General features: G+C 34.5%; 5 protein-coding genes across 12 annotated transcripts; 4 read left to right on the top strand and 1 right to left on the bottom strand.

Annotated features, from left to right (window-relative positions):
• Window positions 1-627: 627 nt before the first annotated feature.
• LOC108214074 (uncharacterized) lies at window positions 628-4,767 on the top strand. 6 transcript variants are annotated; one of them, XM_064089515.1, is made up of 7 exons: window positions 628-1,072; window positions 1,695-2,756; window positions 2,977-3,079; window positions 3,234-3,305; window positions 3,449-3,521; window positions 3,627-4,153; window positions 4,240-4,767. In XM_064089515.1, the coding sequence occupies exons 1-2, from the start codon at window positions 922-924 to the stop codon at window positions 2,384-2,386; spliced, it is 843 nt and encodes a 280-aa protein (XP_063945585.1). In that variant the 5' UTR covers window positions 628-921; the 3' UTR covers window positions 2,387-2,756; window positions 2,977-3,079; window positions 3,234-3,305; window positions 3,449-3,521; window positions 3,627-4,153; window positions 4,240-4,767. The 6 variants fall into 6 exon arrangements, 5 of the variants coding, with proteins under 5 accessions (XP_063945585.1, XP_063945584.1, XP_063945582.1 ...); XM_064089514.1 differs by having other exon boundaries at window positions 3,227-3,305; XM_064089512.1 differs by having other exon boundaries at window positions 3,171-3,305.
• A 546-nt stretch (window positions 4,768-5,313) lies between these two features.
• Window positions 5,314-7,746, top strand: LOC108210520 (uncharacterized). Its single transcript, XM_017381845.2, has 2 exons — window positions 5,314-5,451; window positions 5,739-7,746. The coding sequence occupies exon 2, from the start codon at window positions 5,907-5,909 to the stop codon at window positions 7,584-7,586; it is 1,680 nt and encodes a 559-aa protein (XP_017237334.1). The 5' UTR covers window positions 5,314-5,451; window positions 5,739-5,906; the 3' UTR covers window positions 7,587-7,746.
• A 3,751-nt stretch (window positions 7,747-11,497) lies between these two features.
• LOC108215403 (translation initiation factor IF3-1, mitochondrial) lies at window positions 11,498-18,387 on the bottom strand. Of its 2 annotated transcripts, XR_010290115.1 has the most exons (9): window positions 18,087-18,387; window positions 17,871-17,961; window positions 17,433-17,500; window positions 17,233-17,331; window positions 15,166-15,222; window positions 13,630-13,698; window positions 13,119-13,337; window positions 11,764-13,039; window positions 11,498-11,659 (listed from the first exon to the last, which is right to left on the bottom strand). XR_010290115.1 is itself a non-coding variant. In XM_017387904.2 (8 exons), exons 1-8 carry the CDS (start codon window positions 18,276-18,278, stop codon window positions 12,164-12,166), a joined length of 1,671 nt encoding a protein of 556 aa, XP_017243393.1. In that variant the 5' UTR covers window positions 18,279-18,387; the 3' UTR covers window positions 11,498-12,163. The 2 variants fall into 2 exon arrangements, 1 of the variants encoding a protein (XP_017243393.1); XM_017387904.2 differs by having other exon boundaries at window positions 11,498-13,039.
• Window positions 18,388-20,656: 2,269 nt separating this feature from the next.
• LOC108212723 (ankyrin repeat-containing protein ITN1) lies at window positions 20,657-23,106 on the top strand. 2 transcript variants are annotated; one of them, XM_017384441.2, is made up of 5 exons: window positions 20,657-20,799; window positions 21,222-21,278; window positions 21,387-21,539; window positions 21,872-22,360; window positions 22,722-23,105. In XM_017384441.2, exons 2-5 carry the CDS (start codon window positions 21,227-21,229, stop codon window positions 22,919-22,921), a joined length of 894 nt encoding a protein of 297 aa, XP_017239930.2. In that variant the 5' UTR covers window positions 20,657-20,799; window positions 21,222-21,226; the 3' UTR covers window positions 22,922-23,105. The 2 variants fall into 2 exon arrangements, with proteins under 2 accessions (XP_017239930.2, XP_063945580.1); XM_064089510.1 differs by having other exon boundaries at window positions 20,665-20,799; window positions 21,219-21,278; window positions 22,722-23,106.
• Window positions 23,107-23,291: 185 nt separating this feature from the next.
• Window positions 23,292-24,843, top strand: LOC135151329 (ankyrin repeat-containing protein ITN1-like). The gene is made up of 2 exons (XM_064089509.1): window positions 23,292-23,917; window positions 24,018-24,843. Exons 1-2 carry the CDS (start codon window positions 23,537-23,539, stop codon window positions 24,630-24,632), a joined length of 996 nt encoding a protein of 331 aa, XP_063945579.1. The 5' UTR covers window positions 23,292-23,536; the 3' UTR covers window positions 24,633-24,843.
• The last annotated feature ends 1,686 nt before the right edge of the window (window positions 24,844-26,529 follow it).

Below are 26,529 nucleotides of genomic sequence, written 5' to 3'. Positions count from 1 at the left end.
CTCTATATAATACTCCCTCCGTCCCCTTTTACATGTCCATTTTGACCTAACTAGTCAAATTAACTATATTTTGACTGAAATTTACGTGTATCAAGAAAATAATAAAAGTTATATCATTAGAATGTACTCCTTCTGTCCCATTGAATTGTATACAGTTTCTTTTTTGAGATGTCTCATCCATCAATTGTATACATACAAAAAATAGTAAGTTTTTATAATATAAAAACTTAACTACAGCCACTACTTTACTCACTACGCTCACTTTATCCATTAAATATTAGTAGTTCCCACCACTTTACTCACACTACACTCATTTTACACATTAAATATTAATGATCCCACCACTTCACCTCCTTTTATTACTTTTCTTCACTAAATTACAATTTTTCTTAACCTCCGTGCCACTCCCCATATGTATTACTAATCAATGGGACGTACGAGTATATTTAGTCTATTTTAATATGCAATTTTCAAATTTTAAAAATAATGAATAAATAATATATAATATTTAGTTAAAAATTGGTCAATTTGAATTGTCGAAAATCAAAATGTACATTTAAGGGACGGAGTGAGGATTATTGTCCTGGTTTAAAATTTATTTGAAGTTTCAATGCTCTCTGTCTCGTTTGTAAGATTTTCGAGGTGACAGTAGTAGTTGGACTATTCCACCAGAGTGGTAACTGCAAGTATACTGATTTATGTAATAACTTTAATGTTATGTTTCTTTTCATGGCAACCTAAGTTGAGTGTAGTTATAAATTTGTAGCTTTGATCATGACTTTAGTTCAAATCTAAGCTTTTCAGGAAAATATCTTGTTGATTTTCAAGTGCAGAGTACTCCCACAAAACCTCATCATATATCTCACACAAATACAGCTGGTCACATTTTCAAATCTTGAAAAAAGTCCAAATCTGAAGAAAATGGTGGTTACGAGAAGATCAGGAAACAATGCTGCAGAGAAGATGGTTGTTAGATCACCCAAGAAAAGACCAACCACAAAAAGGGGTCTGAAATGCAGGAAGCCGCAGCACAAGCAACCATCTAAGAAGGAGCTTGTCACTCCTTGTAGAGGTATGCATGTTATATGTGCAGCTTTTGATCTCATTTTTGGTGTCTTGTTTAGTTTGTACAGGTAGAAATAAGTATTGTTCAAAAGTTTAATTCCACTCTTAGTTGTTTCGGTTGTGGCCACTTTATATATGTGCAACTTTTGATCTTATTTGTGTTTTTTGGTATATATGTTTTTACCTGCTTGCAAGAGAATGAAATATGTTAGGGAAGAGATCTCCATGTTTCTGAGTAGATTTACTGATCAAGATTTAGTAGAATAATAATAAAAAAATTAGAAGGTTTGAGCACAGGCTCTAACCTCAACTGATGTTGTAATATCAACAATAATAAGAAGGAAAATATTCAAGCCCTAACTGGTCTTCGAAAAATAATTGAAAGCCCTGATTAACCTTCATTGATCTAGTAATAATATTTTAGATCCGGGTCACTGGAACTTTTGTCTCGGCTTGTGTGCACATACTAACAACTTGCGAGAAAATGGATGGAGGTACAGAGGTTTTCGGTAAATAGATCCATTTTAAGACTTTTTTTCAGGTCTGCACATAATTGTATTAGTTAATAGTAGCAATTTAGAAGTAGCGTGTTCACGAGGCTGAATTGCTGATATATGATGCTGTTGTAGGTCGAGCAGAGGAAGCAGAAACTGAAAATGTGGGAGGAGAGGAGATAATGCCTCTTGATATTTCTTCGGGTGAAGAATCAAAACCTCAGGTTGACCATTTATCAATGCTCAAGTCATACAAGCCACCTTCTTATGTTAACACTTCACAGGAGAATCTCAAGACACTAATGGATGCAGCGGCTATACTTAAGGATGAGTTGGTGTCGCACCTAGAAAAAACTGCACATAAACTGGACACTGTTGACATGCTTAGAAGTGCTAATAAATGTTTCACAGCATTGAAGTTGCTGAAAGTTGATTATGAAGCATTTCATGGCGAAGTTCACAAGTTGATCAAGCATACCCTGGAGCTCAGCGGAGATAAGGAGAAGAGCACATGTACTGATTTGGGGCTGAAAGTTGCTTATGAAAAGAGTGTGTCTAATGTTAATGCTGCCAGAGAAAAGCTAACTGCTGCTGAATATAACTTGATGAATGCTAAAACTGATTATGATTACACAATCGAAAAAATCAAAAAGCTCAAAGCGGTATTACACAAGCTTGAGGTGGAGGCTGCCACTGAAAGAGATGGAATTGAGAATTTGACATCCAAGAGGGATCATTGTAATGAGGCTTTTTCACTTGCTGTAAGGATTAAACTGCCATATGAAGAAGTCCTGGGGTCACTTGAGCGCCTCTGGGAACTTGTGTGAAAGTTGTGGAAAAAATTTCAGCCTTATTATTTAGTAGGTCTTAGTGGACTTTTAGCATTGTAGCTGCGAGACTCCTACCATATTCTTCTATCACATGTGATACTTGATAGGTTGGTATATGCAAATTTTGGTATGCTGCTTTTGTGAATTGCTTCCAGAACTATGAAAACTATGAAATTTGTCGCTTATTAAATTATGTAAAAATGCCTTGTTTATCTTTCTTGTCACATATCCTTTAGCATATGCTTCTTTTGTAACTTATTACAAATTTCTTGATCTTTGAAAGGCCTAGACTTGTTTGTAGTATTAACAGTTAATATTTATTTGTTTGGAAACCGGACGGCTCAATATGTCTGCAAAACCTTTTAAGGTACGATCCTTCCTGTCTTCCTTGTATTATGCAGTATTCTATAAGAATGGTTTCCCATTGCTGCATCTGTCCTCGTTATGTTTTTGTTTCATAAATCTTTTACCTTAATCTTTCCTGAAGTTGACCTGTAAAAATGCTGGCTCCTTTTTGTCTAGCTCTGGCTTATTCTTTTTGTCTCTGAACGAGCAACTTTGAATTACTGAATTTGTATGATCTGCAGCATCTGCTATCGGACTTGGATAGCTTACAACTTAGATAAACCGGCACTTTCCTTGGTGTTCTGGGCTGTTTGGCAGTGTCTTCTTTCCAATTTTCATCCATCAGTAAGTTTCCTGATCACTTTTCTTAACCTGCTTTAGCCATCCTTGCTTCCTTCCAATTTAGTTTGTGAACAAGATACAGTTTTTACCATAGACAGTTGTATTCAATTAATCCCTTCATCATTATACTCTCTGACATCTCCATGCAAGAGCAAAGTTTAGAGCAGGCTCTTCATTTCTACATGCAACGTTTGGCACTATGGATATATAATTGCTTTCATTGTGCTCGGTAGGTCTCAGGTTTAGTAATTTACATGCTATGTTCTTTCTTGTTTCCACTCACTATTTGGTTTCCGGTTTGCCATGCTTTCTTTCTTGTAATTTGATTCGTATACAAAGATATGCAGGATAAACCTTTCGCTTTCATTACAGGACAATACCAGTACCAAGAATTATACGTATTACAACACAAGCGTGTTGTAATATTTCACTTAAGGAAATTTTGGTAACATTTACATATTGCATTCATTTCTGGAGAGAGTGCTCTGGTTCTTAGCTAACAGTCAAATGCTGAAATGTTTGTTTTGCTATGTTATTGACTTTTATACAGAGCCGGCTATTGAGGAGTGCAAACAGCCCAACTGAACAGGGGATCAAAGAGCGATCTGATGTTGCTGAAAAAGAAATACAGAAGTCACTTGAGCGTTTGTGGGAACTTGTGGGAAAGTAGTGAGAAGAATTCCACCTTGTTGCTTATTAGGCTTAAGTTGACATTTAGCCATGTAGCTGCAAGACCCTGCTATTCAGATATTAGTGTGATATTTGTGTGAGCAAGATATTATAAGGGGAATTAGGCAAGCATAAATTCTTTAAACCACTGATAAACTTGGACAGTCAGTATGCTGTAAAGTTTTTAGGGCATGGCTTTCTGAAATATGCATCTTGAAATCTGCATTATAAAATCACAGTAACAGCATAGTCACTGATTGTAGTAGTTATTGTTTAACCCTACCACATTATGATGTGCGGCACTTCCCAGAAAGATCTCGCACCAAGTGCAGTTTCTAGACAAGTTCTATAAACATACTTTATGTTCCTTCCTAAGATGAGACTGATGGCATCTGCAGGCGATAAAATGTACCTGCCTCTGCTGTTCCGTTATTTAGTATATTATTTAATATTGATTTTTTTTTATTCTGATTATTTTTCTGCGAACATGCTAGATGAAGTTTGCTATTCTTAAATTGAAGTCTCCTGATTCCCATTGGCGGCAAATATTAAAACTATCATCTCTAGTCCATTGCTTTGCGTGCACACTGCACACCATGCAATATATAGATGCTGTCAAGGAATTTGATAGCACGAGCTCAACTCGTACGTTGAATGGATCAGTTGCAGTTTCTGAAGTGCAGCTGATTCCTCCTTGATCCTCACCTGCACTTGGTCCGTCTTTATTTTCTTTGCTATCACTTGAAACTTCATCTCATGCTCAAACTGTAGATTAGAGTAGTAAAACTTTGGTATCTGTAACATCAAATGGCACTATTCAGATTGGTCTTATGTTTAGATCCTAGAACATTAGTTGCAAGTTGTAGAAGCATTCTCAAGGAAACACATTGGCTTTCTTCCTTTGTTTTCTGTTGAGTGTCTATATGTTAAACTTGCCTCATGAAGGAATGTAACACTCGGGCGTCTGATTTTGCATACATATATTTGAATACATACATTTGAAAGATCCTTTACTTTAGAAATTGTGAACCAGTGCATTATATTATGTTTGGCTTTTCATTGGCCTTTTACTTTTGCTTTTCCACTGTTGATTAATGGGTAATCTAGAATTAATTGGAAGGATAATCAGATTAAAAATCAAATATTTTATAATATTATATTAATATTTTATATAGTATCAATTAAAAAAAATTATATTGATTGATCGAATTTAAAAAATGAATGAGAGAGACACCTTTCATGTCTACCTGAGATTAATCAGGGCGATTAATTGAATGAATCATGTAACAGACATAATTATTTCTTATATATAACATATCATATATTTATATGTTTTATGATTAATATTATATTTTTGTGAATTTATAGATTAAGATATCATAATTATGTGCTAAATATTATTTTAATATTTAATCAGTGAGATATTCGGTAATATAAATATACAAAACGAGTTTATGAAAATATGACATTTATATAATTTTTACAAATTTATTATTATTATTATAAAAACCAAAGAAATAAAAAGCCAGAACTACACGGTAGTGTATTTTTACCAAACCACCCCTGCACGCGTTTGAAAAGGGTTTTGCTTTGGTGCAACCAACTTTTATGCAGGTGGAAGAGTACAACAAGAACAAGAAGGAACCAATGCTTTCTCTTGTACTGCAACAAAGACAACTCTCCCATGATTCTCTTACATCTCAAAGGTACCATCTTTTCTTTAAGATCCTATACTTTCAACATATGTATGTATGTTCTTTTCTCAGTCCAATTTATGATTCTTGTTCTTGAAATTCTGAATTTTAGTATGCGTTTTTCACTATGTTTGATTATATTCTTTTAGTACAATACTGGGTTTTGAATATAAGTTCATGGGGTGTCTTTGTTTGTTGATTTTATTTCTGTGGTTGATGTCAAGATTTGATTTTTATTATGAAAGTAGAGATTTTTTTATTTATTAATTATGTTCTGTTTGAATTTTCTTGTGGTGTAGGATTATGAGTGTTAGTCCACCTCTCTTTAGTGATAGAGGGGCATTGTGTTTACACCTCTCTGCTAGAAGTTTTAGTTAGCTGAGAAGAAGATATTGAAAATTGATTGTGACCCTAAAAAGTTTTAGCCTTGGGATTTTGGTGGTTGTCGACAGTCGTGATTTAGGAGGATGGGTTTAACTGGAAGTGGTGAAGAGAGTGGAGGGGGTGATGACTTTAATGGTTCTAAAATGAAGGGCCGAGTCCCTCTTACAATATTGACCGCTGGAACTGAGGTTATCAGCAGTGAAGAACCTCAAGGTCAGTCTGATGGTAGTAGCTCAATGGCAAATGCTAAGAGGGCAAGGTTTCTTAGCTTTGGTTCTTTGGAGTCTCCGTCTGCTAAATTTCAGAAATATGCATTGGTTATGGATGAACTTTCACGTAAGGTGCCTTCTTCTGGTAGTCAGAATTTTCGGGATCGTCTGCACAGGGTTTTTAGTCGGAAAATCGATTGGCATTGTCTTAAGAAAATATGCAAAGAATGGATAAGGAATCCAATGAATATGGTTCTATTAGTGTGGATAGTGTGTGTTGCTGTATCTGGTGCGATTCTGTTTCTTGTTATGACTGGAATGTTGAACAGTGCCCTCCCGAGGAAGTCCCAGAGAGATGCATGGTTTGAAGTGAACAACCAAATACTCAATGCATTATTCACTCTTATGTGTCTGTACCAACATCCGCAACGGTTATACCATCTTGTCCTTTTGATAAGATGGAGACCAGAAGACATTTCTAGACTCAGGAAGATTTACTGCAAGAATGGAACTTATAAACCTCATGAGTGGGCACATATGATGGTGGTTATAATTCTACTCAATCTTAACTGTTTTGCACAATATGCCTTGTGTGGTCTGAATGTGGGTTATAAGAGATCGGAGCGACCACCAATTGGGGTTGGAGTAACTATTTCAGTTGCAATTGGTGCTCCTGCAATTGCTGGTATATACTGTATCGTTAGCCCCCTCGGGAAGGACTACGATTCCGAAGTAGATGAAGAAGCACAAATGCAAATTACCACTGCTCATGCTAGCAGGACAAACCAGCTGAGATCAAAATCTTTGGAAAGACGATTCTCATTTGCAACTAGAGATGAGGAAAAAGGTGAGGAAAATAGACCACAATGGGATGGGGGTATATTTGACTTCTGGAATGACATATCTTCCGCGTATCTCTCTTTGTTCTGCTCTTTTTGTGTTTTTGGATGGAATATGGAGAGACTTGGATTTGGGAACATGTATGTTCACATTGCAACTTTTCTCCTGTTTTGTCTGGCTCCTTTTTGGATTTTTAACTTGGCTGCCATTAATATTAACAACGAAATCGTCAGGCAGACATTAGGGCTTTTTGGAATCTTTCTTTGCATCTTTGGGTTGCTTTACGGTGGCTTTTGGAGGATTCAGATGCGGAAGAGATTTAATTTGCCACCAAATAATTCCTGTTGTGGCAAGCCAGCTATTGCAGATTGTGCATCTTGGCTTTTCTGCTGTTGGTGTACTCTTGCTCAGGAAGTACGCACTGGAAATTTTTATGATATTTTGGAGGATAAATTATGCAGAAAACATCTGGACAAAAGCATGCAGTCACCTATCTCTCCATTGCCACGTGAAAATGGAGATTTCCATATTAGATCTGCTGCTAGCTCTTCAGTCATGATTTCTAAATCCAAATCTCCGAGTCCTACCAGATTTTCAGAGGAATATATTGACCCAGGCAGGGAGCTACATGACAGGGAAGAAGATGGCACAAATGGTAATCCTGACCTGATGACGCCACCTGCTCCTTCATTAATACAAAGAGAACATAGGTAAAATAATATACTTAGATATGCTCCTGTAACGGCACTTGTTTTGTTTCTTGCTAAATGAGTATTGCACACTTTAACTACTAACCCACAGATTATATTCCCCCCGACTACTTTTAATGTGATTTTTTTAAGGTGATGAGGAAAGATTGTGTTATATGACTACAGTTGAGATTTCAATAGTACTTTTCATCTCAGTGCTTTTTAGGCTCAAATGTAGTGTTTAGTACATGTAATTTATCCGAGTTTCTGGAATGCATGATGCTGATCATACCGGAGAGGTCCAGGTAAGATATGTGAGAACCGTGATTGCTGCCTGTTGCTGCTCAATATAAAATGCCTACCTACACTAGAGTAAGAGTAACTTGCTTCCCTCTATCATTTGCTTGCACCAAGGGCTGTCATAGTTTAGTCCTTTTGTCTGTGTGGGAAGTAGTTCCTTAATTCTTTCAGCTGCTTCCAGAGGGCATGTGTCTATCTTTAGGAGACCGATGTATCAGGTAAGAGCTGCTTTGTCCCTTGTAATCTGTTGAATTTACAAAGCTCCAGGCGCTTGAATAATAGATATAAACGAACGACTGGATCATGATCGTTAAGGCATACTTTTACAACGTAATGTACATATGTTTTATAGATTTTCACACACTAAAACTCTTTCAAGGTGGCCTTCTCGTACATTTGGGTCTCAAAACTTTTTAAGTGCCACTAGTGAGTTTGGAGTGTGATGCAATTAGAGGTGTCTTTAAGATCATGGCATATAATTGTCGCAGTAAAAAAAAGCAAACGAAATTAGAAGAAATAACTATATTGCCAAATCTTTATTTTTATTACACATTTGTCCCTGGTCACCTCAATGAGGATTAAAGATAAGAAAATGACTTGTTTAGAGTTAATAACATTTCTACGCCCAAACATACTGAGACGTCTCCAGCCTTCCGCTTTTAACTCTGTACTATAATTTAACCGCAGACCTTTCAAATAAGCGGACCTGAGACAATTTTGTTGAAACAAATAAACTTCTAGATTGTGCTAGACGACTTGAGTGTGAAGATTTCCTGGCCTCTGCCGAGTGGATATGAAGGTGTGCTTAGACATCAAAACTTGTGGGTCGTACTAAGAGGCGTTCTGTAGTCCTTTCTAAAGGGCGAATATCAGATATCGTGGGTGCATTAAAACTTGAGGGTCGTCTTGGAAGAAATTCTGTAGTTCTTTCTAAAGGGCGAATTTGAGATATTGTAAATAAACCAAAATCTTTAGATTGATCTGACATCGAAATATTTTGATTTTGATATAGTTCTGTAGACCTTTGAAAAGAGCTAATACATGATATTGTATATGAATCAAAATCTGTAGATTGCTCTGATATGGTAATATTTCGAATTTGAGACCTTGGAATATCACGGATATGAGATATTGTAAATAAAGCAAACTCTTTAGCTTGTGCTAATATGGAATCATTATGTTTTTGTATTGACCTTGGTAAGGGGCGAATTTGAGATATTGATGGAATAGGATTAAGATGTTGTTCGAAGGAGTCACTAGATTTCTCAGAAAGTAATTGATTTAGACTTTCTGGAAAAGGAATTACTTCAGAAGGCATTGGAGATGTTGATGATGAGTGCGATGACTGAGAAAGCTGCTTTTGTAGAAATTTCTGTAGAGATTCAGGCAAACTAGTTTCTTTTGGGTGCACTTGAGATGTTGACGATGAGTGTGATGACTGTGAATGCTGCTTCTGAAAAAATATTTGTAGGGATTCAGGGAAAGTAGTTTCTTTTGAATGCACTTGAGATGTTGATGATGACTGGGATGATTGAGAATGCTGCTTCAAAAGAAATTCCTGTAAACTCTCAGAAAGACTAGTTTCTTTCGGGTGCATTTGAGATGATGATGATGACTGTGATGATTGAGAATGCTGCTTCAAAAGAAATTTCTGTAAACTCTCAGGATACATAGTTATCTTAAGAAATTTCCTTAGACTTTCAGGATAATTGTCGTCTTGGGGGTGCGGTTGAGATGTTGATGATGGAGATGAATGGGATTGTGCAGAATATGATTGATCACGATGTCTGCTGGTCGGAAGCAGTTCAGTTGATAGTTCCAGAGCATCAGAATGTGCAGAACTCCTGTTTAAGAGTAGTTCATTCAAACTTTTAGGAAAAGGAGTTTTGTTGGGACGCCCGTGAGACATGATAGTTTGGATTGAGCCAAATTATTGGAAACAACTGGTTCAGGCTTTCAGGTTTTTCTGTGGAAATATTGATTCATCCAAAGTGATGAACTGCACCTGCAGTGAGAACACTGAACAGATAGTAGCTGATTGGAGACTGATTGGAGATTTGTGTGTGAGCTATGTGATTTACAATGCAATACAAGGGTTGAAGACTGATTGGAGATTTGTGTGTGAGCTATGTGATTTCAGTGAATACTAGCAACCCCTCTTTTTAGGCATTTTCGCCCCAGCTTCCTACGAAATTACATTAATAATATTTGATAATTGAGTGGTTGAGACAATGACTATGCAGCCCCTTTTGACTGGTGGTGCTAGTAGTAGGTACTTGTATTTGGATTTTGTATGGGTATTTTTGTCTGAAGATAACTACACTACAAGAGATGAGCCACCATGTCGCTCTTACTCGTGATAAAAAAGATATGCATGATTTTAACGTGGTGACTAGAAAACTAATATTGTATCGTTATGAGATGACAATTCTTATAAATGGAACGTCGTTCGACAAGAACATAATTATAATATTGATATGAGATGACAATTCTTATCGATATGAATGCCCTCGCTTGAATGAAATGGAATGGAAATAAACACAGCCATCCCAATGAATATCTTATACTCCCTCCATTCCAAATTAGATAACTTTTTTGACAAAAAAAATTATCCCAAAATAGTTGAGCCTCTTTCTTTTCAATGTACATTTATCAACAATTTTCCAACTTTATCCTCTTTTATTTATCATTTCCAATATACCAAGTAGCTAATACTATCAAAAGTCAACAAAATAAATATGGGTAGAGATGAAAAAAAAAACTATCATTTAATACTCCTTAATATGTGTGAAATGAGCGAAGAGCTCATCTAAATTGGGATGGAGGGAGTATTTGAAATCATGTCTTAATATTTTATCATCAATGAACAGAAAATAAATGGCATTGCATTGTACGGACTTGGATATAAATACTCCCTCCATCCCATTTTAAGTGTCATGTTTTGATTTTCAACGGTCAAACTGACCAATTTTTGACCAAACATAAAGAACAAATTTGTTATTATTTTAAAAAGCTAAAATTACATTTTATAGTATATTGTATGTACTTTATAATGACATAATTTTTTTATTTTTAAAATTTATATTATATGTGTAAATCTCAGTCAAAATTTAATCAATTTGACCATTCAAAAGTCAAACAGGACACTTAAAATGAGATGGAGGGAGTAGTAGATACCAAGCTTCGCAGAAACAAAGGCAACGGCCCTAGTCTAGCCATCTTTGAGCTTGTAATAGCAGGCATGCAAGTAGTACTGTAATTGTCAGTGGTAAACTTTAGTGGGTCCTGGTCCCTGACAACCGGTTGTCAGAGACACGTTATTTAACACACATCCAGGGCCGTCGGATCTCTATTTCAAAGATCCAGATTAAAACTTCGTTTTTTTAAGTATCCGCTATAATTTTCCGCGGATAGGGACGCGGAAAATTAGGGAAAGTCCCTGTCCGCGGAAGCGGATACTTAAAAAAACAAGTTTAAATCTCAACCCTTGAAATACATATATGATGGTAATGCAGCTGTGTGTTAGATAAGACCTCCATGACAATCGATTGTCATGGACCAAAAACCAACTTTTTTTTTTTTTTTTTTGTCACATACCAAAAACCAACTTAAGTACCCAACAATATGTAACTTGGATGGTGCAAAAGTTTTGACAGTAATTTCTTGCAAATCACATATCTTGCCACCACATAAATTGCCAGCTTACTAGTTTCTTACTCTATCATACCAGTTCTTACATTCGGAACAAGCTTGTTGAAATTCAGATGCAGAGTATTGAAAATGACTGAATAGGTAAACCTGCACACCAACAAAACCAACATATTGATCGACTAAACACCCATCTACAAACCAACAAAACGTTCGGCTAGGCTTAACATTCACTTCTAAGTAAAAATACATACCTCCTAAAGACCTGACATTTTCTGTCTATGACATTCCATAATTTTAACCATCACTTTGACTTGGGAGAACATAGGTCTCTGAAGCACGCTGAACAAAAAACCGATCTCCTCAATAATAATAAACTAAAGCCAGGGTGTTTAATCTCACAATACCATTTATAATTATTGGAATTTTAGTTATCGAAATAATGGATCTATGAATGACCAGCACCATTCATTCAATCATGCTTACGAGTTCTGTATCCTCAGTGTTAGTTAAAGAATGGTGTCTTGGCAATTTCACCTACGTGATCTTCTCCAACTCAATTGTCAAAAATACTCCATTAAGTCTTCCCTACAATTGCCACACTGCCAATATTGCATTTCCCAGACTGCAGAGAGTTTCTGTATGACAAAAACATTATCTACCGTGCCCTCTGCCATGAAAGTTGGGCACACCTGAATGCTGATTAACAGCTTTCTTATACCTATTTACCACTGCCGGTTGTGGCTCAGTAGTACTGTTAGGTTCCGAACCACCGGATGAATTAGGTGAAGCACCAGGATATGGTCTGCCCTGGTTCGGATATTCTGGTGCTTGCCTCCCTTGGTTCGGATATGGCTGTGTTGACCTACCTTGAGATGGATATTTTGGCAGTTGCCTGCCTTGGTCAGGATATTGTTGCGGTTGCCTGCCTAGATCTGGATGTTGTAGTGGTTGCCTACCTTGGTTTGGATATTGTGGCACTTGCCTCTCTTGGTTTGGATATTGTTGTGGTTGTCTGCCTTGGTATGGAGATTGGGGTTGTAAAGGTTTTGTATCAGCACTTGCGAAATTTGTTTGTGTAGGCGAAGACCTGTTTATCGGATCTTTTCTGTACCTGTTCTCAGTCTCAAGTGAAGGACCAGCAACATTTATTTCTGCGGAAGACGGAGACCTGGTTGTTTGGTCCTTTTTGTACCTGTTCTCAGTCTCACATGGAGGACTAGCAACATTCAGTTCTGTGTAAGGTAAAGATCTGCTTCCTTGGTCCTTTTTGTACCTATTTTCAATTTCAAGTGAAGGTTCTGGTGGGTGGGATGTGGGGGTCAGGTCATCAAGCATGGAGCTTTCATTGACAGGAATCATGTCTGCCTCTGAATAGGAAACCTCTTTAGCTTGGTTACTTGTGGCTTGAAGTTGGAAAGTTTTCTTTGAGCCTTTCTTTGGTAGCCCATACTTCACATGTCGGACAACAACATATGCCCCTTTTCTCTCTATTATAGGCCCACTTTCTATAACTGCAACATCCGCAATCTGCAAAGCAAAGATTATTGTTACTGGTGCATAAATTTTCTGAAGTATTATCACCATGTAAAGGGAGGTAGAAAATTACCAGAGCGCAGAAACGGGCTAACAATCCTGGTAGGTTCTCATCTTCATTAGGCATTGCCTTTTTATCATTCACCTTTTTATTATTCACCTTCTTATCATTCCCTTTTCTATCATTCCCCTTTCTATCATTCCCCTTTCTATCATTCTCTGATTTATCATTATCCGTTTCATCATTCTCCGTTTTATCATTCGCCTTTTTATCATTCGCCTTGGCGAGACACTGTTCAAAAACCAAAATGCTTCAGACAAGGAACTATTTATAGTTCATAACGACAAAGAGTGTGTGCATTAAACAACACCAAATGATGTAAAGCATATGCACAAGATATGTAGTCCTACTGTAGCAAATCAACAAAAATGCTATACCAGAAAAACATCCAATAATCCATTCCACTGGGAAAGAAAATGTAAGTGTAACATACTTATGGTACAAGGGCATCACGATTATAACTACCAATAACATTTAAAACAAAGATTAAAATAACATCATGTCTATAACAAATAAAATATACCTTTACACGATAACCACTTTCCATCATTTTTTTGACTGTTGCTGCCTTCATTTGCAGGTCTTTTTCTTCCTATAAACATAAGAACAGAGGAAATGTTTACACCTTAAATGTTGGCCAAAAAAAGAAGTGAATTTAGTAAAGTCTCAACAAGAAATCAATTTGAAAAATCTCTAATTAATCAGTTTTTTCCTAAAATACTAAGTCAGAGCATATGTTACTGCCACAGATCCACTGAAAGTTCTGTATCTGATGGATTTTCAAGAGACAGTTTTTCCAGAATAAAATGGACAAAATAATGAATTCCATCTATCATGAGCACATCCAATGGTGGCAATCATTAAGGGTGTCAAATATTGTCATATCACTAAGACATTAATTTGTTGTTCCCTCTCATCTACATCACTTCAAGCAACTTTCCCCTTGAAAATATTACAATAGTTAGCAACTTCAAAATTACCTGCATGGTCCCAAAAATTTACTTTTTATATACTAATTGAAAGTGGGATGGTGAAACTTGAAAACATTTACAAGCAATACACAGAAGAATTACGGAGGAACATAATAATTTACTGAAAATATGAAAATAACTAAATAATGTAGTACTATATCAAGTCTTGCTACTTCAGTAATGAGCTCAAGATGTCATAATAATATAAACGGTACTATAGAATTCCAACAAGCTATTTTAGAATCCAGATTGTAAATGGTTTGATGATCAAATTGTAATGACAGTGTAACCATATAGGAGATGCTCTATGAAACGAAGGTTCCACAGGCTTAGATAAGAGTAGTAATACTTCAAGTATATTTCTGCTATTATATATGTTATTTTCATCAAGTAAAGCTTCTATATATGCCAACATAGGGCTGTAAACAAAAAGTCAGGTCAACTTTTTTGCTTATTGAGTTCAAGTTTGATTTTTTTCTTGTCATGTTTGGTCGTTAAGCTTATCGAACAATTGTTGTTGTTCAAAAATGAGTTCATTAAGAACCAAGTTGAGTTCGATTTGCTCGCGAACAATACAATTCAAGTCGAATCGAGTTCGAATCAATTTCGAGTAGCTCGTGAAAATTTCAATTATTTTATTTTATTTTGAGCTGATTTAAAACTTAAAAATAAATTTTTATAAAATATTAAATTATGGAAAATTCAGTAGAAGTTAAAATATCAAATATTAATATTGTATTTGTATTCTATTATCTATTTATCTCTATTTTTTAACACATGACAAAGCTGAAATCTCATATCTATTCTATTTTAAAGAGCCGGGTTCGAGTTTAACGAGTCGATTAAGAGTCGAGATCGAGTCGAACACAAATAATACTCGAATCGACTTGAGTTCCTTAACAAGCATATTTTTTTGTTCGAATTAGAGCTCGATAACGGGCCAAATCGAGTTGAGCCGAGCTTGTTCACAAACAAATCGACTCATTTAGAGCCCTAGGGCTAGAAAACACTTTCGCTTATCCTTTTTTTTTATCAGGTACAGTCATTTCAGCCGTGCATTAATAAGCATAAGTATTAGATGCACTCACAATTTTACTCTCAAACTGAACTGATTTGGATGATCCTTTCTTGAGAGTCACTTCAGCCTGCCAATAAAATATATAAAATTTAAATAGTCTAGAATGATCATAGTAAGAAGACATGCAATAAAGACAAATGAAGGAATGTCTATGCTAAAAAATTGTAACTATAAATCAACTAAATAAAGTTATCAACTCTATCCAACTGCTTATACAACCAACACAATGCCTCACAAACTAGAAGAGACATACAGAGTGAAATGAAATTACTTGAAATGAATTTCAACAAATGAAGATCAACCCATCAATTTTCATGCACAGATAAGGTAATGGCTCATAACTTGCAACAGGAGATATGTCGAAATATAGCATGCAGTTTTCAATGTTTCACCATAGCATTACATCCCTACAAGAAGTTTTTCCAGCTGTCGCCGGTACTCTTAGCTACAATTAACTTCTTTTCTTATTGTTTACTTCAAAGTACTTCTCCAGACAACAAATACAAAGTGACCCGGTCCCTGCAAGTCCGATGCAGCATTTTCCAGTGGAGGTTCTAATGGAAGCTAATTCAGGGAAGTTGTTTCAATGAAAGGTGATTGCTCTCCTTTGAGCGTGAGTTCAAAATGACATATTATACCTACCTATAAAGCATAAAAACTGGAGTAGCTTGTACTTCATTGAAGTAAACAATTCGCCAGCTTGCTATTAGAATATCAAGGTGGCAAGTTAAATTTTGTAGCGACTTATAGTTACAATAGATATATCACACTCCATTTACAGCAACACACAAAAAAGACTGGCTCACAGGACTACTTAATGGGATGCGAATATGCTTGTAAGAACCATCCAATCACTGAAGTCCCTAAAGAAACCTATTAAGTGATTAATGCCTCATTCATATTGGTTTCATGGATATTAGAAGTGATGTGGAAAAGTGTAGGGATAGACCACTAATAAATCAAGATCCACATGTTCATTGGGCTTTCTTAAGGGTCATCAAGATGACAAGAACTGAAAGATTACATCATGGGAACAACAAAATCAATAGATGCAACTATACAAATTGGCATTTTTTTTTTGTAATTTGCAGCCTGCTAGAAATTTGAGAGCTTGTTGTCACGGAAAAAACTTCCTACATAAAAAAGGTAAATTTGCATCTAAGAGTCTTTAGGGTGTATATGGATGAGGGGTTGAGAAGGGTTGGGTTGTGCCGGGGACGGTTAATAATATTTGAAACCATGTTTGGAAACAAATTATAACAAGCTGGTTGGGTTTCAGAGGGTTAGACTTAGACAGGGTTTGGTTTTGCGCTGATTTATATAACATTCCCCAAACCCCATTTGAGGGTATCAAGGCTGGTTAAAAGCGTGTCTTCATTCCTTCCTCAGTTAGAGTGCTCTTTTAAAAATACATGTGGGCACCATTAGGGTTACGTGGCTATGTTTGATGTCACACGTAAATAACAAATGAAAATCATTGTTAAATTCATTGAAGTTTTTTTTTTTTTTTGAAAAACAAATTCATTGAAGTTGTTTTAACCATCTAAAATCATGCAAATTGATACATGTAGAATTTCCTATATCTTTTATTAAAATAAAAATGATACAAATATCTTATGATAAATTAATTTTAATTGTAATTTTAAAGCATTGAAAATAGATAATTTATTTTCTAATTAATGAGATAATAATAATTTTTAATACATATTAATATTTTTATTTTTATTATATACATTTTTAATCTTGCATTCTAACCCTTCATCCTCAACCATTACATCCAAACAAACCAAGGGTTCAATCCAACCCTCCCTTCCTAACCCAGCCTAACCCACCTCTTCCCAACCCCTTATCCAAATACTCCATTAACATCTAAGGGCATATCCCTAATGTTTTTCTCTAAAAGATAATGATAGCATAAACGATATTACAAACGGAGAGGTGGTAGGGACTAGGAGTTTGATTCTGATATTCCCAACACCTTATACTAAAAAATATATGAACTACCAAAGAAGAACATATCAACCACATGTTGAGATACATCACTACATTTTTTTTTTAATTACAAAGGAAACAATACCTTGCTTTTAGTACGCTCTTTCTCCTTTAATTTTTTTACGTATTGTTCTCTATGATAGTCCATGATTTTGCAAACAGGAGGCTTAGCATTTCGATCTACCTGTAATACGGGAAGAAAGAATTAGCAAACAAACAAACTTTTGCCCACAAACATCTTACATTATATTATATTGTAGACTAATTCTGTTGGGAAATAGTTACCTCAACTAAATCTTGATCTACACTTTTTGCCCGCTCCAAAGCTTCACGCCTTGACACTATAGTATGGCCTGTAAACATGCATAAAATTTATACTCCAATGTGCAAAAGATAAAAATAGAAGCTCCTTTAAAGTACAACATTAAATGTAAATCACTTGATTTCCTGTCACACTCTAATGCTGCACTGAAAAATACTCGCACACAAAAATAATGAAAACAAAGATCTTATTCTATATTTCCTTAATTCCAATCCTCCAAACAAAGGGAAAGCATATGTCTAAAAACAAAAGCATGACAATTTAAAACAATTAAGAGCAACAACATGATTACTAATTATAAATAGTTCATGCTTCAAGTTCAACTTAAGCAATGCAATATATAACCTTAAAACAACAACAAATGCAATATATAACCTTAAAACAACAACAACAAAAATTACCTTGATCCAACACAAGCCTAACAGAAGGAGCTGTAATTTTCTCATTCAACCGCGGCCCATCGTCTTCTTCCTCTTCTTGTTTTGGCTTAAACTAAACACACAAACACATACCGACATCAATCATCAGACACATTATACACACACCCTTAAACAAACATCACAAACACACACACACACACACAAGCACAGAAATACAAGTGAAAATAATGATTTCACCTGTGCAGGAACAGCAAAAGATCGAAAATTTTGAGGAATCTTGAAGTGGGTATTATTCAAAATTGAATCTTGCTGGGTTATAGTAGAGATTCTTGGGTGTTGAGTGAGTAAAATAGGTGAAAAAAAGCATCTTTTGAGGTGATTTGATAAGGATTTGAGCTGGGGTTGCTTCAATCTGCACCATAGAGCCATTGAGTTGAGGGTGAATTGATCAGTGATTGTAGTAAACCTAGCTGCGGCTCCAATCGATCAATTGATGGTAGTATCTCACGTTGCGTGTGTTTCTGTATGTGCAATTACTATTCCATGAAAAAAAATTACGGCCCTACAGAAAAATTGGATTTTCCAAAATATTCATTTTTAGTTGTATTTGATCAAAATATTATTATTCAGTATTTAAATACATTATTTAATAATATTTAATAATATTAGACAGAAATATTATTAGCTAAATATCGTCCAAAAATATTTACCAAAAAAGTATGTATAGGATTATATTGAAATACAGAACATATTCTGTCAAACAAAAAAAATACAGAATATATTATAAAATATATCGTTGTTGATCAAAAATTCATGAAATCGTATATATGTATGTAGGCCAACATTCCAAAGAGGGACTTCTTATATGGAGTTACATAGCGCGCCACTATAAATCATCAATTTTATTATAAATTCTGTTATAGAATACATATAAAACGTGATTCTAATATAGAGTACTATAAAATAAATCTATTTTAAGTAATTTAACACTTAAAATTTGATTAAAAAAAGTATATTTTCGAAACTGATTCTACAACAGAATAATTTTGGATGATTATTATTCTGTTATAGAATCATGTTGAGATATTGCATAATTTTAGATGATCTTTGGAATAAAAAAATTGTATAACTTCGTTTTCGGTTTAATAATCAAAATTTGCAATTATATTTCATAAAAAATATAATAAAATATATATTATGTATATATTTATACTGGTGTGGTACGTAATTTCATATAAGAGGGTATGCTATGGGTGCTACCTATGTATGTATTATGTATACAGTGGAGGCGGTTTTCATTTGTTTTCGGCTTCACACTGCGGCTGCCGCCCAGCGGCCCCAGCATCTGGTTGACGGTTGTCCACGGGGTATCATATCTGCGTCGATATATTTTAGTATATATTTACCTTAAATTTAGTTATTTTTCGAAAAATAAAGATTTATTTTTGAAAAAAAATACATAAAATTTTATTTTTTTTAAAAAATAATTTTTTATTTTTTAAAATAACGAATATGAAACACTTATTTATCATTTATATCCAAAAATATTATAAAAAAATACATTTTTTGAGAAAAATAAACTGTGATTTGAAAAATAACATTCGCCAAGCAGGCACATCATTTCATATGAATCATTTTTTCGAGATGTCTCGGAAAACTGACCAATTTTATATTTATAATTTTTATTTAATATGATTATAATGATATTTACGACAATCTTAACTTCTTATGATTAAATTCATCGAAATATAACATTATTTTTCAAAAAGCTTGTTTTATACTCTCTGTTCCTCTCATTTCTTTACATTTTTTTCATTGCTCGACACGCATTTTAAGGCGCATATGAAACATAGTTTCATAACTTTTTTTTCAATTTTTTTTTGTATAAAAGTTTAGATACTAAATTTTTATTCAAAAAAAAATTTCAAAATAATTTATCAAACTATATTTTATGACAGTATTAGAATGCGTGTCGAGCTCCCGTCTCCAATGGAAACAATTGAGGAGGATGGAAGGGCTAATTTTTTTAACAAACTAAACATATATGTCTTATAAAATCTATTGTAAGTATTTCATTGTGGCGGTCCTTGAGGTAGAGAATTCAACACTTATTTTTAGATTTTTATAATATATAATTCTACAAATTATTGTAAAAATTTTATTTTAAATAAAAACTAATATTTAAATTTTAATTCGAAAATAAAGCAGGGATTGAAATTATTATTCTGTTTCAAATAAATGATATTTGGCTTTTTAAAACACACTGTTAAGTATATTGATCTCACGGTGAGAACTATCATTTTCCAAATCCTTCGTTTTATGAATTAAGTATAAGTCTTATATTTTTATTTACAAAATTGAAATTTTAAAACTAATTATTATGCATATGTTCTCAATGTGAATTGTGTGTTAAAAATTAAGTGGGTGTTTAGGTGGGGATTTTAAGCCCCGCTTATGTAGTTTTAAGTTAAGAACATTGTTTGTATAAAAAGTCGAAAAACACTTATAAAAACATAGGATTTCGGACTTTTGTTTCATAATTTTTTTTTTTTTCCCAAACACTTTTATTAAGTATTAACTAACCAGTCACCCAAACCACCCAAACGGCCAAGTATCCTTCGTCTGAAACTGTTCATCTAAAAACAGGAGTAGTAATATCCAGATATGAGCGACTACCAATATAATTATATTTTTATAGAAATTGGGGATAAGATATTTTGTTGTAGTTGCAAAAAAAAAGGTGAAAATAAGATTTAAGTGAGACTCAAATTTGAACTTTTGGTGATCCACTGTCTCTTGCTCAGAACAAGGACTTTAATAATTCAACTCAAATGTTAAGCTGACTTGGTAGTTGGCAGAATCTAAATTCATGGAAGTCTCTGCTAAAAGTTCATTGATATAGTGGGCTTGTGGGACTCTTCACCTTGAGTAGCTGAGTATAAAGCTCATGGTATTTCGTCTCACCATTCTCACACCTCTCATTCTTTCTTACACATTCTCTAAGTTAAACAAAGTTGTCTTGCCCATTTCTAGTGCCGGTAGTTTGCGTCCGTAATTCTCTGTTGTCGTATATACTTGCTCCGTTCCATTTTACATGTTCCTTTTAAAATTTTACGTGTTCTAATAAAACGTTAGTTGAGTTCTTTATATACCTATATATCTTGATAATTAGGTTGAATTAAATTGAGTTGTGTGTTGGGCTATATTAGTTAAGAAATAATAGTTGAATTAACGAGGATATATTTTTTCAAAAGAGACCGTGTAAAATGAGATGGAGTACTGCACTGGCCCATGTGTGGCTCCGCCGCTGTTTTCCACAAGTTTATTATACTTTCTACCCCTCATTCGCTAATGTCTGTATATTTGAAGCAGGAAAAATGGCTGGAGCAAGTACTTCAAAGTCTCCTGCTAGCAACGAATCTCATTCGGGTAATTTTCGCCTAGTGTCATCCATTAATTCAAACTATATACTCCAATGGCTATGTACCTCTTATTGAGTAATGTCTGAATGTATATGCATGTACAATGATTAAGCAGGAGCAAGTAGTTCAAAGTCACCTGTTGAAGTGGAACTACAGGCACATCACTCTATCAATATCGCTACACCTCCTCCGCCTCGTCCTGAGTCTGATACTCCTGTCAGGCAGCAGCGCCGAATTCCCGATTTACCTTCATCCAAATATCTTTCTGGTTAGCTTTACCATTTTTCCTTATATATGTATGCTGATAGCCTGATATAGATGCTCGTAATGTTTCTTTTGAAGCAATGAACTTGATATGTAACTCCAACGGAATGCACATATTGTCAAGTCATAAGTGGCTAATGCATTTTGGCTAACTCCAACTTGATATGCTTACATTTTGGCTGTTGTTAACTTCAGTTATTTTCAGTGCCGAGCTTATTATTTTTGATATTGCAATATAGAACTGAGTAACAAAAAAAGAGAAATTTAGCCATAACTAATTTTCTTGACAAGATTCTGAATTGCTATACTAAGCTTTTACACTTGGACATGACGCAGAGAATGAAAGAAAAAATTACCTAGCTTTTTGTTTGCCACTCCATAAAGCTGCACTCAGAGGTAACTGGAAAGTTGCCCAAGCGATCATTGACGAGTGTCCGGATATAGTGAATGTGAGCATTACCAAGAATTATGAAACTGCTCTGCACATTGCATCGTCAACAAAGCATAGTGACTTTGTGGAAAAGCTGGTGGACTTGATGAATCCTAAGGATTTGTTTCTTCAAAACAGAAACTGGAATACAGCTCTGTGTTTAGCTGCAGCAGCTGGAACAGTTAAATCTGCTGAGATTATGGTGGGAAGCGAATCCCGCCTTCTCAAAATACACGGAAACCATAATATGTCACCACTTCTGATGGCGGCTTTGTTTGGACACAAAGATATGGTGTCATTTCTGTATTCTAAGACTATGAGTATGTCAGATAATGATTGGACTGGAAGGGATAGAATAACGTTACTGGAGGCTTGCGTCAGTGCAAATTTATACGGTAAGCTTTCTCTTGCTTAGCAGCATACTGGGTAAATTCAAAATCAAGTTGTTTTATCCATTTTATATGCTTTTACACCATTCTGAATCTAACTATCAAATTGAATGTAATATTTTTTTCCGTATACATATTAAGTGGCACAAAAAATATGCACACGGACTTTCCTGCAAAGAATACTTCCTCATTAGAAAAATATTGTACTAACAGCTAATTATATCTTCTCTGCATTTGTTTCTTCTCTTCATATATATATAAATATTGTGCTTTACATTTATCTTGACTGCAATGCTGGATCTTTATGACTGTTGCTTTTAATATTAGGTTCATTCAACTTGTTATAACAGCTTCAACCTTTGTGTAGATGTTGCATTACAATTACTGGAAGTGGAACATTACAAGAAAGAATTAGCTCTGACAACTGACAAGAATGCACTTCTTGTTTTGGCTAAAAATCCCTCTGTATTTGCTGGAACAGGGCAGCCTGTATGTTGGAGACTGCTTAATACAGGCAAGTTGTCTGCGAGTGAACTTATTATTCTTTATGACCCGGTATGCATGTAATATATTATATATACGGTGGTGGAGTGAGCCACAAAATTTAGGGTGTGCCGATAAAACATGATGCTACTCAACTAAAAAATTACAGTAACTGAGAAAAAGCATTGCTATTGTTAGGATTTGAATGAAAAAAAAACATACATCTGTTGCTGCTATATGGTCTTGGACAACTCACCTAATTGAAATTTCAAAGCATAGAATATAGAAAATTTATAAAATCTCATGGTGAGCCATGGCATACCCTGGTCTCCATGGGGCTCCCTCATATGTATGTGTATAATATTATGTTAAAAAAATATAAGCTGAGGAAAGGAAACGCTTTTCTTGTCTAAAAGAGAAGAAATTGGGCCTTTTTCTTATTTCTATCTCGTTGGCATAATATAGCATTTGAAACATTATTTTGCTAAATTCAAATGCAACATATACCCTTGACTAAAAATGAAATATATACTATTATCTCTGTAAAAACTAACATCATTTTCCACAGTGCTTCCTGGACGAAATAGAGGACCAGGTGAAAAGAAGTCTCAAGCCCTTAAAATTGTCCAGATAATTTGGGAAGAGGTTGTTCAACTGAAGGATAACGAGATATGGGACATAATCAGAGGCCCGCCCAAGATGATAAAAGAAAAAGAAAGTAATCACCCTGATGCTAAGTATGTTGATAAATTCATGGGATATCAGTCTCGACTATTATCTGTTGCTGCTTCATTGGGCAACTTTAAATTTTTGATCGAGCTTCTCCAATTGTGTCCTGAGCTGGTATGGAAGGTAGATGACAATGATCGCACAATTTTTCACGTCGCAGTCTTGCATCGTCAGGAAAGTGTCTACAACCTGATATACGAGATAGGCTCAATAAAGGACCTCATAACTAGTATGAAGGACACGGATGATAACAACATTCTACACTTGGCTGCCATGAAGCCAGAACAAAGTCGACTTCAGACTGTGTCAGGAGCAGCTCTTCAAATGCAAAGGGAAATATTGTGGTTCAAGGTAAATATTCCTTATCAAGAACTTAAGCCTAAAAACAATGGTTTTACTTGAAAATATATTTTGTCAGCTGTTCATTATATAATTCCCTGGTCTCTATTAGGAAGTAGAAACTATGGTGCATCCTTCTTTGCGAGAAAATGAAAACAAACAAGGGAAAACTCCTCAAAACTTATTCATTGATGAGCACGCAGAGTTGATGGAAAAAGGGGAAAGCTGGATGAAACAAACAGCATCTCAGTGCATGATTGTTGCTGCCCTTATAGCTACAATAACGTTTGCAGCGGCTTTTACTTTACCTGGTGGTAGCAATCAGGATAGCGGGCATCCAATATTCAAACATAGACCTGCCTTCATGGTGTTTGTAATAGCCGACGCTGTATCCTTGTTCAGCTCTTCAGCTTCCATACTCATGTTCTTAGCCATTCTCACGTCACGTTATGCAGAAAGAGATTTCTTGGTGTCTTTACCTTTAAAATTGATGGTCGGGCTCCTGACACTTTTCATCTCAATAACTACAATGATGATTGCCTTCGCGGCCAGCTTCTACCTAGTTTATACGAAAGATATAAAATGGGTACCGTATCTAGTCAGTGGATTAGCTGGAACACCTGTGATTTTATTTGCTGGACTTCAGTCTCGTCTATTTTTCGACGTGGTTGGTACAACTTATAGTTCCAGGTCTCTGTTCAAACCTGAGAGAGGCATGCTTTACTGAAGAACTCTGTGAGGATTTCCGTGCTGTGATCCTATAGTTCTTCACAGCATAATGGTTAAATGTTCAAGTCTTGGCAAGTAATGCCTGGTGAGTAAGTGTTTAAATTCATCGAATTCAACTTCAAAATCAATGCATTTTGTTTCGGTATTGTTGATTACAATATGTAAGTTTCGAAGGTGTGACACTCAGGATGTCCTTTGTCAGATTTGTTTCTTAACTACTCCATGAACTACCACTGTTCTGTTTTGAAATATCATTCGCTTGACTTTTTTACACGTATTTTTATGTGTTTTGACCGCATGTTAAAAATCATTAATTTTGAAATTTTCTTTTTCTGAATAAAAATATATATCACATATTTTTATTCAAAAAAAGAAAATTTTAAAAATAATGATTTTTAGAATGCGGTCAAAGCACTTAGAATTGCGTGCAAAAAAGTCAAGCCACTTATATTTCAAAACGGAGAGAGTAATATTTACTCAATTCATGAAGGCCAGAATGCTCATACAACTATCTGGCCGAGATATATGATCCATCTGAAATACATCACCAAACATCAAACTTAAAAAACAGATGTTCTTGCCCAAAGCTAATATAAACTTTTAGTTTCTTAATTAGAGGTCCTATGTAGGCGTCCTAAACAGCATCAACATCAGAACTGTTGGGTTGTGTTAAAAGCCTGGAACATTTCATAGGATATGAAGATCTCATATCAGATAGTGATGGTGCATCAGTTATTTCAGATTGTTTTAAAAGATTGGAAATGTACACATCACCTTAAAAAATATATTATCTTCTTTTTAAACAAAAAATATATTATCTTTTACTCTTTCTATCCAGTAATACCATAGGAAAATATATATGATGTCAAAGTACTCCAAAATTTATATATTTATATTCGATGGGATTTTTTTTTATATAAAAGAAAGTGTACAAATTTAAGATTCGACTAAAATGATATTTTTGATACAACGGAACAATTTAATTTCTAGGATTCATTACTTGATTAGATGGTTGTAGGATTTATTCCCGATTTTTTTTGTGTAAAATTACTCTTCATCTTTCATCATGTCCGAAAAAATCCCCCATTACTCCATTAGGATCGGAGAACACGGATCGATATCGGATTAAGGTGTCTCAAAATCTCCGATTCGGAATGAAAAACGGATCATATCGGATTAAAGTCGAGTTATATGTACGGTGTTTGGTTAATGCCCCCCCTAAAATCCATACCTCAATCTTACATGATATGAGTTTTTTCTATCCAATAAAGAAGTTCAAGGTTGGCATAAAACGTGGATTTGAGTAATCAAAAAATTTTCATTTATTTTCATCTTTATTTATACCATTACATATAAATAATTAATACAAATGAATTAATGGGTAAAATATATAGAAATGATAATTAAAGAATATTTTAATTAGTTATAATTAATAACTATATTCATTTCGTCAATCAACTAAGCACACATGTACCATTCCTAATTCCAATTTTATACCCAGCTCCAACCAAAATGCCATTTAATATATTAATTTTTATCTTGCTTTTCTTTTATAATTATATTAACTTATTTGATAGAGTTGCATATCAAACAAAAATTTAAGTAAAATGATAAAATTAATAATTCTAGTCAAATATATAATTTTATAATGAATATTATCTATATAATATAATTAAAATCTCTTAATTTATAAAATATTACTCCCTCTGTCTCCCTGAATTGTATACATTGGGAGACGAGGACGCGGCACAGACTTTAATACTCCTGTAAAGTGTAGTTGTGCAATTTTTTTAAAATTTTTTTTTTCTGAAAGTTTGGATGTTAAACTTTTATTCAAGAAAAAAAAACTCAAAAATAAGTTACGGAATTATATTTTATAAGAGCATTGAAATGCG

This window comes from Daucus carota, chromosome 3 (assembly GCF_001625215.2).
Source record: "Daucus carota subsp. sativus chromosome 3, DH1 v3.0, whole genome shotgun sequence".
Classification (NCBI taxonomy): Eukaryota; Viridiplantae; Streptophyta; class Magnoliopsida; order Apiales; family Apiaceae; genus Daucus; species Daucus carota.
The sequence above is the reverse complement of the archived record's forward strand: the minus strand, read 5'-3'. Positions and strand labels throughout refer to the sequence as shown.

What these genes read in the sequence shown, in the direction of transcription:
- LOC108214074 (XM_064089516.1), top strand. Translation starts at nt 922, where the DNA reads ATGGTGGTTACGAGAAGATCAGGAAACAATGCTGCAGAGAAGATGGTT. An exon ending in GCTTGTCACTCCTTGTAGAG is followed by an intron (nt 1,073 to 1,694) that starts GTATGCATGTTA and finishes ATGCTGTTGTAG; the next exon opens with GTCGAGCAGAGGAAGCAGAA.
- LOC108210520 (XM_017381845.2), top strand. Translation starts at nt 5,907, where the DNA reads ATGGGTTTAACTGGAAGTGGTGAAGAGAGTGGAGGGGGTGATGACTTT.
- LOC108215403 (XM_017387904.2), bottom strand. Translation starts at nt 18,278, where the DNA reads ATGGCTCTATGGTGCAGATTGAAGCAACCCCAGCTCAAATCCTTATCA. An exon ending in TAGGCTTGTGTTGGATCAAG is followed by an intron (nt 17,501 to 17,870) that starts GTAATTTTTGTT and finishes GCATGTTTACAG; the next exon opens with GCCATACTATAGTGTCAAGG. An exon ending in AAGAGCGTACTAAAAGCAAG is followed by an intron (nt 15,223 to 17,232) that starts GTATTGTTTCCT and finishes TTTTATTGGCAG; the next exon opens with GCTGAAGTGACTCTCAAGAA.
- LOC108212723 (XM_064089510.1), top strand. Translation starts at nt 21,227, where the DNA reads ATGGCTGGAGCAAGTACTTCAAAGTCTCCTGCTAGCAACGAATCTCAT. An exon ending in TTCATCCAAATATCTTTCTG is followed by an intron (nt 21,540 to 21,871) that starts GTTAGCTTTACC and finishes GACATGACGCAG; the next exon opens with AGAATGAAAGAAAAAATTAC. An exon ending in CGTCAGTGCAAATTTATACG is followed by an intron (nt 22,361 to 22,721) that starts GTAAGCTTTCTC and finishes ACCTTTGTGTAG; the next exon opens with ATGTTGCATTACAATTACTG.
- LOC135151329 (XM_064089509.1), top strand. Translation starts at nt 23,537, where the DNA reads ATGATAAAAGAAAAAGAAAGTAATCACCCTGATGCTAAGTATGTTGAT. An exon ending in GGGAAATATTGTGGTTCAAG is followed by an intron (nt 23,918 to 24,017) that starts GTAAATATTCCT and finishes GGTCTCTATTAG; the next exon opens with GAAGTAGAAACTATGGTGCA.